The sequence below is a fragment of the Schistocerca gregaria genome, chromosome 9, assembly GCF_023897955.1.
Source record: "Schistocerca gregaria isolate iqSchGreg1 chromosome 9, iqSchGreg1.2, whole genome shotgun sequence".
Taxonomy (NCBI): Eukaryota; Metazoa; Arthropoda; class Insecta; order Orthoptera; family Acrididae; genus Schistocerca; species Schistocerca gregaria.
In genome coordinates this window covers 163181657-163198895 of record NC_064928.1, presented here as the reverse complement: position 1 = coordinate 163198895, position 17239 = coordinate 163181657, and the positions used below count along the sequence as shown (strand labels likewise).

Below are 17239 nucleotides of genomic sequence, written 5' to 3'. Positions count from 1 at the left end.
TAATTTCAACCCATATTTTCCTGGTTTTGAAGGAATATATGGCCGAAGTGGACATCTACCACAAAATGCCACAAGTTGTTCATCAATTGTTACATTGCTGTGAGGAACATATGCTTTTTGAAATGTGTGTGCCTCCATTTTCAAATATTTCTGTAATGGTAGCCAGCTTGTCAGGAGCATGGTTGTGACATCTCACATCTACGTCATCAAATTGGATGCACCTTGAAATTTGTGTAAAGTAATTTCTAGCCATTGCTTCACTAAAAATGGGTCTATCATCCTCTTTGTTCCACAGATGTGTAACTGCTTCATTATGGGCCTTGTAAGCACCTGCTAGGATCAAGACACCGATAAAGCACTTCAGTTCAATGGCATCTACTGGTTTCCATTTACTACCGTAAACAAGACTACCCTCTTTGTTAGTCCACATTAGAATTACATCAACAATGTTTTTCCTAAGAAACAACTGAAAAGCTGGTTCCATGGAGTTTACATTTTTCACTGCAAATTTTGTTGGACCTGGCTTTACTCGCATTATGTTCCATCCCTCTTCTCTTCCACAAGCTCTTCTCAACTCGTGTTTGTGCCACAATTCTTCTTTGTTTTTCGACCTACTCATCATCATCATCATCATCATCATCATCATCATCATTTAAGACTGTGATTATGCCTTTCAGTGTTCAGTCTGGAGCATGGCCTCCTTATAAAATTCCTCCATGTTCCCCTATTCAGTGCTAACATTGGTGCCTCTTCTGATGTTAAACCTATTACTTCAAAATCATTCTTAACCGAATCCAGGTACCTTCTCCTTGGTCTGCCCCGACTCCTCCTACCCTCTACTGCTGAACCCATGAGTCTCTTCTTCTCCCATGTGTGTAACATGACCCCACCATCTAAGCCTGTTCGCCCTGACTGCTACATCTATAGAGTTCATTCCCAGTTTTTCTTTGATTTCCTCATTGTGGACACCCTCCTGCCATTGTTCCCATCTACTAGTACCTGCAATCATCCTAGCTACTTTCATATCCGTAACCTCAACCGTGTTGATAAGGTAACCTGAATCCACCCAGCTTTCACTCCCATACAACAAAGTTGGTCGAAAGATTGAACGGTGCACAGATAACTTAGTCTTGGTACTGACTTCCGTCTTGCAGAAGAGAGTAGATCGTAGCTGAGCACTCACTGCATTGGCTTTGCTACACCTTGCTTCCAGTTCTTTCACTATGTTGCCATCCTGTGAGAATATGCATCCTAAGTACTTGAAACTGTGCACCTGTTCTAACTTTCTTCCTCCTATTTGGCACTCAGTCCGTTTATATCTCCTTCCCACTGACATTACTTTCGTTTTGGAGATGCTAATCTTCATACTATAGTCCTTACATTTCTGATCTAGCTCTGAAATATTACTTTGCAAACTTTCAATCGAATCTGCCATCACAACTAAGTCATCCGCATATGCAAGATTGCTTATTTTGTGTTCACATATCTTAATCTCACCCAGCCAGTCTTGTTGTCAACATATGATCCATAAATAATATGAACAATAGTGGAGACAGATTGCAGCCTTGTCTTACCCCTGAAACTACTCTGAACCATGAACTCAAATTAGCGTAAACTCTAACTGCTGCCTGACTATCTATGTAAAGACCTTTAATTGCTTGCAAAAGTTTGCCTCGTATTCCATAACCTCGTAGAACAGACAATAACTTCCTCCTAGGAACCCGGTCATATGCCTTTTCTAGATCTATAAAGCATAGATACAGTTCCCTGTTCCACTCAATAACACTTCTCCATTATTTGCCGTAAGCTGAAGATCTGGTCCTGACAACCTCTAAGAGGCCTAAACCCACACTGATTTTCATCGAATTGTTCCTCAACTAATACTCGCACTTTCCTTTCAACAATACCTGAGAAGATTTTATCCACAACGCTGATTAAAGAGATACCTCTGTAGTTTTTACAATCTTATCTGTTTCCCTGTTTAAAGATTGGTGTGATTACTGCTTTTGTCCAGTCTGATGGAACCTGTCCCGACTCCCAGGCCATTTCAATTATCCTGTGTAGCCATTTAAGACCCTCCATTCCACTGTATTTGATGAGTTCTGACTTAATTTCATCCACCCCAGCTGCTTTATTGCACTGCAATCTATTGACCATTTTCTCCACTTCCTCAAATGTGATCCTATTTCCATCATCATTCCTATCCCATTCTACCTCAAAATCTGAAACATTACTGATCATATTTTCACCTACATTGAGCAACTCTTCAAAATATTCCCTCCATCTGCCCAAGGCATCCACAGGATTCACCATCAGTTTTCCTGACCTGTCCAAAATACTTGTCATTTCCTTCTTACTTCCCTTTTGAAGACTGCTAATTAGACTCCAGAATGGTTTTCCAGCAGCTTGGCCCATAGTCTCCAACCTGTTTCCAAAGTCTTCCCAAGACCTACACAAAATAAAAAATACAAAGGGTGTATCTTGGCACTAGACCCTAATGCCCATTTACAAAAATACAATGTGTACTTACATATAACAGTCAGAAATATGTGTTACTTCCTGTTCAGGCTGGCCTTACCTCTGACCAAATCTTCTTCTGAACTTCCGTCTGATTGAGGACTATTCTCTTCTAAGACGTCAATTTCTCCATCACTGCATGAGGCATCAGAAACTATATTGCTGATATCACTACTTGATTCTCCATATAGAGGATTGTCCTGCAGTGATATTTCAAGCACTTCATCTTTGGAGGAAAGGTGACGAGACTTTTCCACTAAATGCAACACACACAATAGTAGTCTCCACCTGTATGGAACAAATAACTGTCAGCTTGTAAAGTATTGGCAACAATCACACATTACAACAATATTTAAAAGAATAAAACAAAGGAAATACAGAAACAGTTATGGATTCAATGCAGAATTATTGGATAATAATACTGCAAGAGAGAAATGGGGTCACATTTAACCCCAATGGTATTCAGTAGTTCTCTCTTGATTTTCTGCAAAACTAAATATTTTCAAAAAGTTATATTAATATATAATGAACCCATTACTTAATTCAGGAAAAGTCCAAATTTTTCATAATTTTTAGGAATAGGAAATAAGGTATATTTTATAGAAAATTATGGCCTGGGGGCATTATAGACCCCACGATATTAGGAGGGTTAAGCAAATTTACAATTTACTGTAATTATGAACTTCAAATGTGTTACTTCCTGCAAGATGTTTGACGTGGAGATAGCATTAGTTTTTAGTTTTCAAAAATTGGATCATTCATTGAGGGCTATAATCTCCTTATTAACTGGCCAGATGTGCCATTGGTATCATCAGTTCAGAGACTGGTCTGATGCACCTTCTAAGCCTTCACCTCTCTGGGTTCTGTATATCATGAATGTTAGCAGTTTCCAATTTAATTGGAAATTACTTTGTGTTAAGGCAGGGGCGAGGTTGGGGGAGGGGGCACTCACTCACTGTAATGGTTAATGGTTAAGATGTGTGTCCATGCACCCAGTACAGATCTTACGTTCTTGTTGTTTTGGTTTAGTACAGTTTCATTGTTGCTCACTGCAATGTAACTTATAACTTCATGTGGCTCAGTGACCAAACATAAGTATTTCAATTGGACACCACTTTAGCAGCTTGTGTCCCCCTAACCTAGCCCAATAATCCAACTGGGGAAAGAAAATGAACCATATGTCATTTCTGGCAAATCTGTATGTCATTGAGAGATGATTACTAGTTAAAGGTGGATGAAAAACCCATGGTCCAACATTGATTCAGTCTCAAAACCTTTTTGTTTCCAGGAGTGCGTTTTACAGCTAGTCCACCAGGTCTGACAGTGTGATAGATAATAGTGTAACAGGGTTTACACTCAGTATTGGTAATTAAGAAGGGGCATAATAGGTAATGAAAAACTGACAAATACACAATTCAGTGCTAATACATGCTACTAATCAGCTTGTCTTCATAGTAAAAAATTGATAATTAACATATCCTATTGCTGTAGTTCACTTCCTGATAGAGGAAAACAAAAATGAAAGCTTATGCTTTTTCATCAACAATGTAAGTAAATGATAGATAGCTACTCACTGTAAAGATGACAGGATGAGTTGCAGACATATGCAATGGTAAAACCACTTACACATTAAATTTCAGCCAAGGCATTTGTCAGAAAAGAAAAACACACACACACACACACACACACACACACACACACACACACACACACATACAAATGGGATGCCCAAGTTAAAGGACAACTCAAGCGCACATGGCTGCCATCTCCAGATGGCAGCCATGATGTGTGCATGAGGTGTGTGAGGTGTGCTTGCTTGTGTGAGTTTCCTTTTCTGAGGAAGCCTTTGGCTGAATGCTAATATGTAAGTGTCTTTTCGTTGTGCCTGTCTGCATCTGCACATGTCAACTTTTCAGTGAACAGCAGTCTATCTTTTCTTACATTGTCGATACTCTAGCCTGTAGTTTCCATTGTTCAGTATTTGTTTTTTTGTTACTCCATTATGTAAAGCTTTAAAGCACAGTTAAAGTTTAATCTACTGATTCAAGGTTTTCTTAATTGTTTTCCATAATAATATGCCCTGGTTGCTTGGATTTCCTTGATAAACGTACTGTGTACATTGAACTGAGGTGATCATGTTTTGCACTATCCCCTGAAGAAGTTCCCCACAAATCAGGACAAAATATTACATTTATCAAGAAAATCTGTTTGTCCACAACATAATGGCTGGGAATGTGTTAACAGCTGTAGGATTCCCAGCTGAATAAGATTGTTCTGTGAGCTATCTTACTGTTACAACATTTGTATGTTTAGAAAAACATTTTTGACAATGTAGATGTGAATGCATTGTGAAACTCTGAAGTTGCTGAGGGTAAAACCTGAGGAACAAAAAGTCATTGACAAACTGTACAGAATCTGGATTGCAGTACTAAGCAGTGAAAAATGCGAAAATGAGATAGCTTGAAAGATTAGATGAGATGAAGTATTTTGAAGAGAGTCTGTAAGATGATCATCAACAATAGTGAAGCCAGGGTAATGGAGATGATGTTGACCAAGTTAGTTCAAGAAATTATACACTAAAGAGTTGTGGAACAGTTTTTCCATTTGGTGAAAAGATAACTAATGCTGGTGGAAGACAAGGCCTATAAGATGCAGAGAAGTCTTTTTTGAGAGTGTTAGTGTACAAAGTTGTGTTATATGGAAATGAATAGTTCAGATCGGAAGAGAATAGAAGCCTCTGAAATTTAGTGCTACTGAAGAATGCTGAAGGTTGTGTAGCTCTATGGTATAAAGAAGTGGTACTAAATCTATATGGGGAGAAAAGAGCTTAATGGCACAACTAGATTAAAGGAAGTGATTAGTTGACAGGACATATCCTGAGGCATCAATGAGTCTTCAGTTTGATGCTAGAGGGGACTGTGAGGAGTGAAAATTTTAGATGGAGACAACAGCAGACATGTTGAAGTGGATGTAAATTGCAGCAGTTTGCAGAGAATACACTAAGGGAAGAGTAGCATCAAGTAGGCTTCAGATTAAACACCACAGCTGAAACATTATTTAAAGTTGCAATTGTACAAACAGTTATACAGCCTAGCAGCAGTCTTCCAAAACACATCTCAAAGAGTCAGAGGTGACCTTACAGCATGACCTTTGTGTGAGTGCTACACTCTGGTGATATCGCTGCCTCCCACTACTCCATTAATTAAAGAGACAGATATTCCAGAGATTAATAAATTAATGAAATGGACCATGATGGGTATGGTGAAGAGCAGTTATTGTTAGCAGATCATGAACAGTATGGTTTTTTGTCGAAAATATGATTCTGAGCAAACACTTTTAATGTTCACTGTTAACTAGGACTTCACATGCCATTATACAACATTGATCTTCTAACACTGAAACTCTAAAATGAACAAACACCTTGCAAATAATTGTATTACGAATGGCTTAGCAACATCAACTGAACAGTTCCTGCTCACAGGTAATCTCGACCTGACCACCCAGTTCAGATGTTTGGGCTGAACTCTTATGACTTGACTCGCTCCATTCAACTGCTACACCAAGTAATCACACACAACACAATGGTCAGACTATTCGAAACATTGTCAGGAGGCAAGGATTAATCTGAAATCATACCTCAGCAAAACCATAGGTAGCTGCAATGTAGTCATTGTGAGTAAGCTGTTCCATATACTTACTCTCAAATATTGTAGATAACAGCAAACATCTTGACATGTGACAAAATAGGATCTTCACAAACTCTATGCACTTTAACCACAATATTTGTTTTGGAAATAACCATTCCATAGCTACACTTTGTTTTGTTTTATTTTATTTATTGATATATTTTTCTTTGCATCTAGTTTTATGGTCACAGACACATTCTTGTGCTAACATTTCTATCATCAACCAAGCCCTCATGCTCTAATCTGGGATGCAGAGTTATCATTTAGTGCACTTCAAAAAGATATTAATAAATAAAAGTAAAAATGGTGGCACTCATACGATGAAAAAGTGCGAACAGATTTTATGCCTGTGTTTTGATACACTTTGCATTTCATATAGAGCTGTTGTATTTCCAGTGGATGACTATCGTATCACTGAGGAGCACAACACTCATCATTCTGATTGATACTTCTGTGGTGTGGTGTTCAAGAAGAGAAATTCCTTTTTGCTGTAGTGTGTATACCAACATAAATTGCCACATCACTACCTTTAAGGCATTGCCTGCAACAAGCATTTGCTAATAAGTAACCTTCTAATTTGGAATATATTATTTCACTGGATTTTGGTCTGTGTTCAGTTGTTATCAAACATGTGGTTAAAACTTAACCACCTGTTGTGGCTTAACTTGCTGATTGTCGATGATACGATTGAGTTGTGTAACTTAGGTTTATTGCAGTTCCTCCATTTTATATAATGTGGGTTAGGTTTATGGAATGTCAGCCCATATGACAAGATCACCAAAAATTAACATAGTTGAAATGCACAGAATACTTTTAAGATATGCTTATTGCATCACAACATAGATAAAACTGACATGGGTTTAATGCCTAAAAAGTGACATAAGACTGGTGCTAAAACTATGGCAATACTAACTCAATTTGGTTACTGTTATTGCTGGTTGTGTAAGTTCCAGCAAATTACAAAGTCACATTATGCATTACTTAAACAGAACACTTAAATAGAACGTAATTTATTTTACAATTGAAATTTGTATACTTTCACAAAACTGATTATGAACTTTAACTTGACAGATCATTACAATGTCTCTAATGCAGGTAGTATACTGAAATTTCACAGTTTTCATACCAAACTTTAATTAAATGCATATCAATAACATAGTCTTCATTATTATTGCTTTACAATTGTAGTATAAACTTAGTTTCTAACATGAATCTTGTACCTTTACAACTGGCTCCGTGACAGTTACTGTAACTTTTCTGCATATTAACTCCACAAAGGATAAGCTGGAATTATGTTTACAATATGTTTGATGTACTTTTGAGTTGTAGCACAATACTTCTTTAACTTTTCAGAATTGGTTTAATTTCATCCTAAGTCAACTAATGAATATTTTGTCCATAAAGGACAGCATTATGAGGTCTGCAACTCCTGACAAATACAAATAAAACAGTGTTCTGCGTCAATCACTTGTTTATTCTGCTACTATGCATTTCAATGGTTCACACCATCATCTTCAGGTGAATAAATGTTCATTTACATAGCTGGTGTTAGTGCAAAGTACACACTTCTTTTTGCAATAGCAGGCTTAGAGCAGTGTAGGTTATATTATGTTATGTTGTATGTCCTATCCTCTGTACATTATGTTTACACCATTCAATTGTCAAGCTTGAACATAATTTACATTGGAAAAGATGTTCAGCAGGCAGCAGTAATCAAACTTTTACAGCTCTAACACCCCTCAAAGGCTGCAGCATAACCTACAATGCCCTTTGTATGCTGCTGAAGAAATATGTCTGTATTTAACAATATTTAAATAAACAGTTCTTCACCTGGAGATGAATGTTTGAACCATCGAAATGCATAGTGGCAAAATAAAAAAGTGGCTGGTGCAGAATACTATTTTATTTGTATTAAATCAACTAACTTTCATTAATAAAGTTGGCAAGAGATGTTACAATTCAGTCTTCTGCACATACACGTATAACTTCATGTAAATATTGCTTGATAGTATTCAATCACCACTATGTGTGGAATCATACTTTTCATTTAATACTGTACTAATATGCTACATTACATGGGAAGTGTTCCTTTATGATACTTTAGTAGGTGGAGTGTGTTTTTGAGATATTGTGCACTAAAATGCAATGCCTTTAAGGATGTTATCCCGTCTTGTTGACTTACTGCTTTGCATGAGCCACCTTTGCCTGGGTTACGTGTTGTACAACAACCTAGCACTTTTACTGGACTTTTAAGACTTTTTTACAATGGTTGATTACTTACTTCATAACCTGGATTTTCGCAAAGTGTACAGGCCTAGGGTGCCCCTGAACTACATCCCCAAGCACTAGTATGAGGGTTCTTTATCCAAATATACCTTATAAATTTGCCATATAATGCTTGTACAGTTCCATGTAAATAGCTGTAGTCACTTCCCCAATGGCATTTGATAGGTGGATTGAAACCAATGAAAGTGAGGAAATTACTTCTGTGATTGTACTTGGAAGTTTGTTGCAGCATATCTTGTGGCTTATGTGGCATTCTCCATTAACTTTTTTCAGGAAAAATCACCTTCAGAAGATTTTCCCACATCTAGCATATTAAATACTGAGAAAACAGAGGATGAGGAAGAAGAGGAGAAGGCAATGAGCAAGGACAGTGGGGAGGTGAGTCATGTTCTCCTGTAAGCTGATTTCGCTACCCAGACACTCAGTGTGTCAGGATGCATGCCAGTGCATTCGCGAAAGGTCTCTAAGAAAGAGATTCCAAACAATTAGTATTCTTTCTGTGTGTTGCAGATTTAGGGATCATTCTTAATGGAATAGAAAAAATTTGTTTTTAATAAAATTGCTAAAATCATCTAAAAAAACTTCTTGTAGCCACACTAGCTGTAAATCGTTTTTTTTTGTTACTGGATCATACATGACCAGTTTTGTGATGATTTAATTGCTTCATATAACTAATTTAACTCTGGGGCATTAAACATACACGTTCACCCAACATTCAGATTATGTTCAAATTGTCAGAACCAATTGAAATTGGATGGTTAAGAAATGAAACATCTAAAATTCCAATGGGCGGCATTTGCAGACAATGTATTAGGTTGGTGCACAAGTTGTAGCATTTTTCCACAACTTTAATAAACACTACTGCTACACATAACAGATAATTTAGTCATCAAAAATACATCCTCCTTCACTATCTACAACACTGTGCCAATTTTAGCTGATCACAAATCACACAGGAAAAACATTTGTCTTGATTTGTTGCACTGGTTTGAAACTGAGGGGAGGTTTTCTTGCCCCGAATTGTGACAGGTGATGAAACCTGGGTTGTTCACTATTTTTAGCCCATAACAAAGTGACAGTCATTGGAATGGCACCATTTTCAGTCCCCACAGAAGAAAAAATTCATACAACTGCTTCTTCTGGTAAGGTCATTCTCCCTATTTCAGAGACTGTGAAGGTGTGATTCTCATTGATGTGATGCCAAAAGGTGATACCATTAATTCACAAGCATATGTCAACTCATTAACAAAACTCAAGGCACCTTTCTGGCAACTTCGGTGCCACAGTAAGCCAGGAGATGTTTTGATGCAACACATTAATGCTCAGCCCCACACAAGTCTGAAAACTGCTGAACGCATCATGTAGTGGGGTAGGACAGTGTTACCCCATGCACTCTACAGCTCCAACCTAGCACACTCAGACTCAGTTGTTTGTGCCATTAAAGCATGTCATTTGTTGAAGACATTTTTGAGGATGAGAAGGTAATTCACACAGTGAAGGACTGGCTCTGCCACCAGGACAAGGAGTGGTACCAACAGGACATACACTCTCTTGTTTCGTGCTGGAGGAAGGCCATAGAATGGCATGGAGTCATGTGTGTAACTCTTATTATGTTCAATAAAGAATTTTTGAAGAATAAAAAATGCGGTGCATTACTTTCTGCGGAACCCTCATATTATGTCTCCTTTCTCTCTCTAAAATTGTAATAAAGGGTTAATCTGCATTTTCAGTTTATGGAACCTCGAAATAAAATAAATAACACAATAAAAAGTGCATTAACACGTTAGTTGTTAAGAATGAAACATATGATTTTATGGTTTAAGCACACACAGCTTAGTTACATAATATAAATTTTTAAAAAACTTTGAAAACTATAAAAATGTTCTAAAACAACTGCTGATAGTTGCATTAGCTGTTAACATTTCATTTATTACAGGATCACCTATGACTGGTTTCACATTGATTTAATTGCATCCTGAGGTGTATACATATAATTAATGTAACATTGGGTCATTAAAGATACATGGTCTCCCAAAGTTTGGATAGCATTTGAATTACAAGAACCATTTAAATTGGAAGGTTAAAAAGTGATACATCCAACATTTGAATGTTTAGCAAGTTGAGGCAGTGCAGATGAGAACTGGAAACTGCAAGTGTGGACCAGTGGTGAAAAATCAACAGATGACTGCAAGAGCCAGATAGTGCAGATGTGACTATGCCTGAAGTACGAAAGCTTGGCCGCGAAACGTCCTAACTGATAAAGTGCTATTGAAAAATCAGTAACATTAAGATAACTGGCTGTTTGGTGGTCTGGTCTTTGTACTTCAAGCATGGTCACTTCAGCACTATCTAGCTTTTGCATCATCTCTTGACTTATCATCACTGGTTCATACGCACAGCTTCCACTGCTCATGTATTAGGTTGGTGCACAATTTCCTAGCGTTACATGCTGATATTGCAATTGCTATGGCTTTATTTGTCAACTGTCATTTTTTACTGTAGATTACTGTTACTTTGTCATCAAGGGGTTAAAACAAGAGAGCAGATGACCGTCACTGGCCAACTATGAGAATAAAAAGGAAAAGCCAGCCACTCTGGCACACATGAAAACATCCACCCTAAAAGCATTAGAGTGAAGAACACTAAGGGACAAAGGACATGCACTAAGACCTGTATAGAATGATAAAACCCACCACTGCGTATAAAATGTAAAACTAAATTAGCCAATGAGGCGTTGTCAGCTAAAATTAATGACAACAAGTCCAGTAACTGAAGAGTCGATCACAGGGCAGCCAAAGGACAGTTCACCAAGATATGGGCCACTGTCACCCGGGTGCCGCACCAACACTGAGGTGGGTCATCACGGTGCAGGAGGTAGCCATGTGTCAACCAAGCGTGGCCTATGTGGAGCCAGCAGAGAACCACAGAGTCCCTGTGAGAGGCCTACATGGAGGACTCCCACACATTCATAGTCTCCTTAATGGCATTCAGTTTGTTGTGCAGGCTGAGGTTATGCCATTCCATCTCCCAAAGCTGCAAAACCTTGCAGCATAGTACTGAATGCAGGTCAGTTGCAGAGACGCCGATCTCCATAAGTGGTTTCCACGTAGCATGTGTTGCCAGCCTGTCAGCAGGCTGCTCAAGGAGACAGTACACAGAAGAAACATCTCCCCAGTGCATGAATGGATGTGCTTAAGAGCACGAGATATAGCCACCAGCTCAGCAGTGAAAACACTGAAGCCATCGGGCAAGGATGCTGTTCAATATGTCCTCCATGGACATACGCAAAGCCAACGTGAGCATCAGCCATCGAACCGTCAATGTAAACCACTTCGTGGCCTCAGTACATTGCAAGAATTGAGACGAAGTGGCAGCGGAGAGTCATGTGGTTAACTGAGTCCTTAGGGCCATGTGAAAGGTCCAGGCGAAGTTGTGGCCTAGGTGTACACCATGGAGGTGTACGCAAATGGATCTCAAGTATAGGTGGTAAGGGCAAGAACTCCAGTTCAGAAAGAAGGAATCAGACACGAATTGTGATTGGAAGCCCTGATTTGGGTCACCAATATGGGAGATGAACCACAGTGGGTGAGAAAAGGAGACAGTGATTTGGATGCTCAGGAGAACTATGAATGTGTGCTATGTAACTGGCCAGCAGTTGTGCATGCCTAACATGCAATGGAGGCACTCGGGCTTCTACAAGGACGCTGGTCACCGGACTCATCCTTAAAGCTCCTGTCACTAGGCAAATGCCACAGTCGTGCATTGGGTTGAGTAAAAGCAATGCTGAGGGTGCCACCAAACCATAATACAGACTCTCATAGTCAAGGCAGGATTGAACATGGTCTCTGTCGAGCTGCAACAACATACAGCAATCTGCACTCCAGTTGGTGTTGCTCAGGCAGCAGATGGCACTGAGGTGCTGCCAGCACTTCCGCTTAAGCTGAGAAAGGTGAGGAAGCCAAGTCAATCGGGCACTGAAAACCAGTCCTAAGAATTGATAAGTCTCCACTACATTGAGTGGATCATCATTAAGGTAGAGTTCTGGTTCTCGATGAACGGTACGATTCTGACAAAAGTGCATTACACATGACTTTGCAGCCAAAAACTGGAAACCATGGTCTAGTGCCCATGATTGCACCTGCTGCCACCAACATTTTACCTGAGCAGTCTATATCAATTTTGTGTGAGGGTCCGGTGAGATCAAGGTCCTTAGCAGACACCAAAATCTCCACCTCATCCATAGATGGAGAGATTGGTTGTGGAACAGTGTTCGAGTGGGATGCATACCAAATAGAAATAATACGGGATGTTGAATGTATACAGAGAAGGGAAGCATGAATGGTCACAGGTTTTTTTTATCCATAGGAGAATGTCTCAGAGATACCAAACTGGCAGACTCTTTAAGATAGATATAAACTATCCCGAAAAATTCTATTAACGAAGTTTCAAGTACAGTCTTTAAATGGTGACCCTAGGAATATACTACAATCCTCTATGTATTGCTCATGTAGGGATTCTGGGGGTAAGATTAGAATAATTACTGCATTCACAGAGGGATTCAAACAATCACTCTCCCCAATCTCCATATGTGAATCAAACAGGCAGAAACCATAATAACTGGCACAATGGAATGTACCCTCTGCCATGCACCTCACAGTGATTTGTAGGTATAGATGAAGATGAAGGACACAAGTTCTTGCCACCAGTAATGATACAAGTTAGGAATGGTCATTGTTATTCATGAGCCAATCGATGACGAGCAAGCAGAGATTCACATATGGCCAACCACAAATTTTTCAGATTTTGGCACAGAGCATGTGGTGTCAATATACCTTATTTTTGAACCTTCGCCATTGCATGCAAATGTTGCATGATGGTGAAATGTTTCTTGCGTCTCTCTATGGTTTTATTTTCCTGTTTTTGTCCATAGTAATGTTGGTTGACCTTCTGTCATTCTTCTGGTTCTTCCTTTCGCTTGTTATGGTGCTGTATGTCTCCTTTCTTTTCTTCTTTCCATTGTGTAATTATTTTACTGGAAACAAGGGACCGTTGACCTCTTGAGTTTGGCCCCTTCCTCTCATCTTTTAAACCAAACAATTAACTCAACACAAATGCACTTCATTCTTCACAGTGGGTGCCTAGATTCAGGTAACAGTTTGCCTGTTCATTAAGTCCCTCACGTACAGACTTCACCATTTTTTCTTGGCACATGCTGCTATGTCATGTGTTACCCTGAGAAGACAGGGCTTTTAGTAGCAAACAGATGCACAAGCCAGTGCCATATACTTCTCCTATCTGTGTATGTATGGTGTTTAAAGATATATGCATGTTCTTTTAGCAGATATGACTTAGTGCATAGAACCATTACTTTTTATTGTCTATAGTGATAACCATGGGATAAGTCATTGAGTGAAACTAAAGTTTTCCAATCCCAAAAGCATGTAATATGAATTGATTGTGATGTGAACTTAAAAACATCCTGCAGAGATGTATTCAAGGAATTATGGATACTAGCTACTTCTTTCCAGTATATTTATTCCTTAATGAAATTTGCCCTAAATAACACACATCTGCTTTTTCAAACCAAGAGATCACTTCAGGGAATGAATACTAGTAGTAAGAATACGTGTTGTTGATGTTGTCTTCAGTCCAGAGAGTGGTTTGATGCAGCTCTCCATGCTACTCTATCCTGTGCCACTTTCTTCATCTCCCAGTAGATAATGCAACCTATATCCCTCTGAATCTGCTTACTGTACTTATGTCTTGGTCTCTCTCTAGGATTTTTACCCTCCATGATGCCTCAGAACATGTCCTATCAACAGATTCCTTCTTCTAGTCAGGTTGTGCCACAAATTTCTCTCCTCCCCAGTTCTATTCAATACCTCCTTGTTAGTTATGTGATCTACCCATCTAATCTTCAGCATTCTTCTGTAGCAGCACATTTTGAAAGCTTCTATTCTCTTCTTGTCCAAACTATATGTCGTCCATGTTTCACTTCTATACATGGCTACCCTCCACACAAATACTTTCAGAAATGACTGCCTGACACTTAAATCTTTGCTCAATGTTAACAAATTTCTTTTCTTCAAAAACGCTTTCCGTGCCATTGCCAGTCAACATTTTATATTCTCTCTACTTTGACTATTATCAGTTATTTTGCTCCCCAAGTAGCAAAACTCATCTGCTATTGCAAGTGTGTCATTTCCTAATCTAATTCTCTCAACATCACATGATTTAATTAGACTACATTCCATTTTCCTCATTTTCCTTTTGTTGATGTTCATCTTATATCCTCTTTTCAAGACACTGTCCATTCCATTTAACTGCTCTTCGAGGTTCTTTACTGTCTCTGATAGAGTTACAATATCATCGGCAAACCTCAGAGTTTTTATTTCTTGTCCATGGATTTTAATTCCTACTGCAAATTTTTCTTTTGGTTCCTTTACTGCTTGGTCAATATACAGATTGAATAACATCAGGAATAGGCTACAACTCTGTCTCACTCCCTTTTCAACTACTGCTTCCCTTACATGCCCCTCAACTCTTATAACTGCCATCTGGTTTCTGTATAAATTGTAAATAGCCTTTTGCTCCCTGTATTTTACCCCTGCCACCTTCAGAATTTGAAAGAGAGTATTCCAGTCAACATTGTCAAAAGCTTTCTCTATGTCTACAAATGCTATAAATGTTGGTTTGCCTTTCCTTAATCCATATTCTAAAGTAAGTCATAGGGTCGGTATTGTCTCATGTGTTCCAACATTTCTACGAAATTCAAACTGATCTTCCCTGAGGTCAGCTTCTACCAATTTTCCATTTGTCTGTAAAGAATTTGTGTTAATTTATTGCAGCTGTGACTTATTAAGCTGATAGTTCAGTAATTTTCACATCTGTCAACACCTGCATTCTTTGGGATTGGAATTATATATTCTTCATGAAGTCTGAGGGTATTTCGCCTGTCTGATACATCTTGCTCGCCAGATGGTAGAGTTTTGTCAGGGCTGGCTCTGCCGATGCTATCAGTAGTTTTAATGGGATGTTCTCTACTCCTGGGGCCTCTTTTTGGCTTTTTTTTACCTTCTTCATTTACTGCATTTTTCTATTTCCTCTTTTCATCAATTAAATTCAATATATCTTCTGTTACCCAAGCATTTCTACTAGTCCTCATATTTTTACCTACTTGATCTTCTGCTGCCTTCACTATTTCATCCCTCCAAGCTACCCATTCTTCTTCTTCAGTATTTCTTTTCCCCATTCCCATCAGTCATTCATTAATGCACTCCCTGAATCTCTCTCTAACCTCTGGTTCTGTCAGTTTATCCCATCTTCTTAAATTCCCACCTTTTTGCAGTTTCTTCAGCTTTAAGTGACATTTCATAACCAATAGATTGTTGTCAGAGTCCACATCTGCCCCTGGAAATGTCTTACAATTTAAAACCTGGTTCCTAAACCTCTGTCTTACCATTACATAAACTATCTGAAACCTTCCAGTGTCTCCAGGCCTCTTCCATGTATACAACCTTCTTTCATGATGCTTGAACCAAGTGTTATAAAGAACTAAAGTGACTTGTTTTGATGCCTTTTTGAGGAACACACTTTTTCAATTAGTTTCCAACAGTCATAAAAAATTAACTACTAAAGGATTTGTGTGTGGTGAACTTTTTTTACTCCATTGATGAGTATCATAGTAGAGCTGATTGATGTAAATATTTATTAATAATATCAAATTATGTCAGTGTTACATAATAACTGACTTCTGCACATCTTCATTGTAGTAGTGTGATTAATCAAAATAAGTGCTGTTAACTGTCTTCTAGATGTGTGACAAACTCAGTTTGTTATTACATCTTAAATAAAAATACATTTAATATTTTATGACTTATTCGACATCCTTGAGGACCATTTCACCTGAGATCTGTGGAACAAAGATTAGCATATCTTTTTTATGTAAGTTCTTACTATGTATTCATGTCTTAAGGTATGCTCTACATCATTGAGACTCTCTAAACTATGGATCCATGGGACAAAAGCACCTATAATCTAATATAACTCGGAGTACATCTGTGTGGGTTAGCATTTTCTTCCAAAGACCCCCTAATTTGCAGTGGAATGGTAATATAAAATTAATTGTTGGTAAGGCGGGTACCAGGTTGAGATTCATTGGGAGAGTCCTTAGAAAATGTAGTCCATCGACAAAGGAGGTGGCGTAGAAAACACTCTTTTGACCTATACTTGAGTATTGCTCATCAGTGTGGGATCCGTACCAGGTCGGGTTGACAGAGGAGATAAAGAAGATGCAAAGAAGAGCGGCGTGTTTCGTCACAGGGTTATTTGGTAACTGTGATAGCGTTATGGAGATGTTTAACAAACTCAAGTGGCAGACTCTGCAGGTTCCGAGAGGGTGCGTTTCTGGATGAGGTATCGAATATATTGCTTCCCCTTACTTATACCACCCGAGAAGATCACGAATGTAAAATTAGAGAGATTAGAGCGTGCACGGAGGCTTTCAGACAGTCGTTCTTCCTGCGAACCATACGCGACTGGAACAGGAAAGGGAGGAAAGGGAGGTAATGACAGTGACACGTAAAGTGCCCTCCGCCACACACCGTTGGGTGGCTTGCGGAGTATAAATGTAGATGTAGACGTAGAATATTTCAGAATTTAACACATCTGTTCCTGCCTAGCTAATTAAGAAGAGGTATTCTGGTATAGCTGAATACCTAGCAAACTAAAATCTAGATGAGTTTATTATT

General features: G+C 38.6%; 1 protein-coding gene across 1 annotated transcript in view; it reads left to right on the top strand.

Annotated features, from left to right (window-relative positions):
- Positions 1-17239, top strand: part of LOC126291562 (uncharacterized) — a 194908-nt gene that overhangs the window by 93430 nt on the left and 84239 nt on the right. Inside the window, exon 6 of the mRNA XM_049985078.1 lies at positions 8763-8867. Within this exon, the coding sequence (XP_049841035.1) occupies positions 8763-8867 (105 nt within the window). The remainder of the gene's footprint in view (positions 1-8762; positions 8868-17239) is intronic.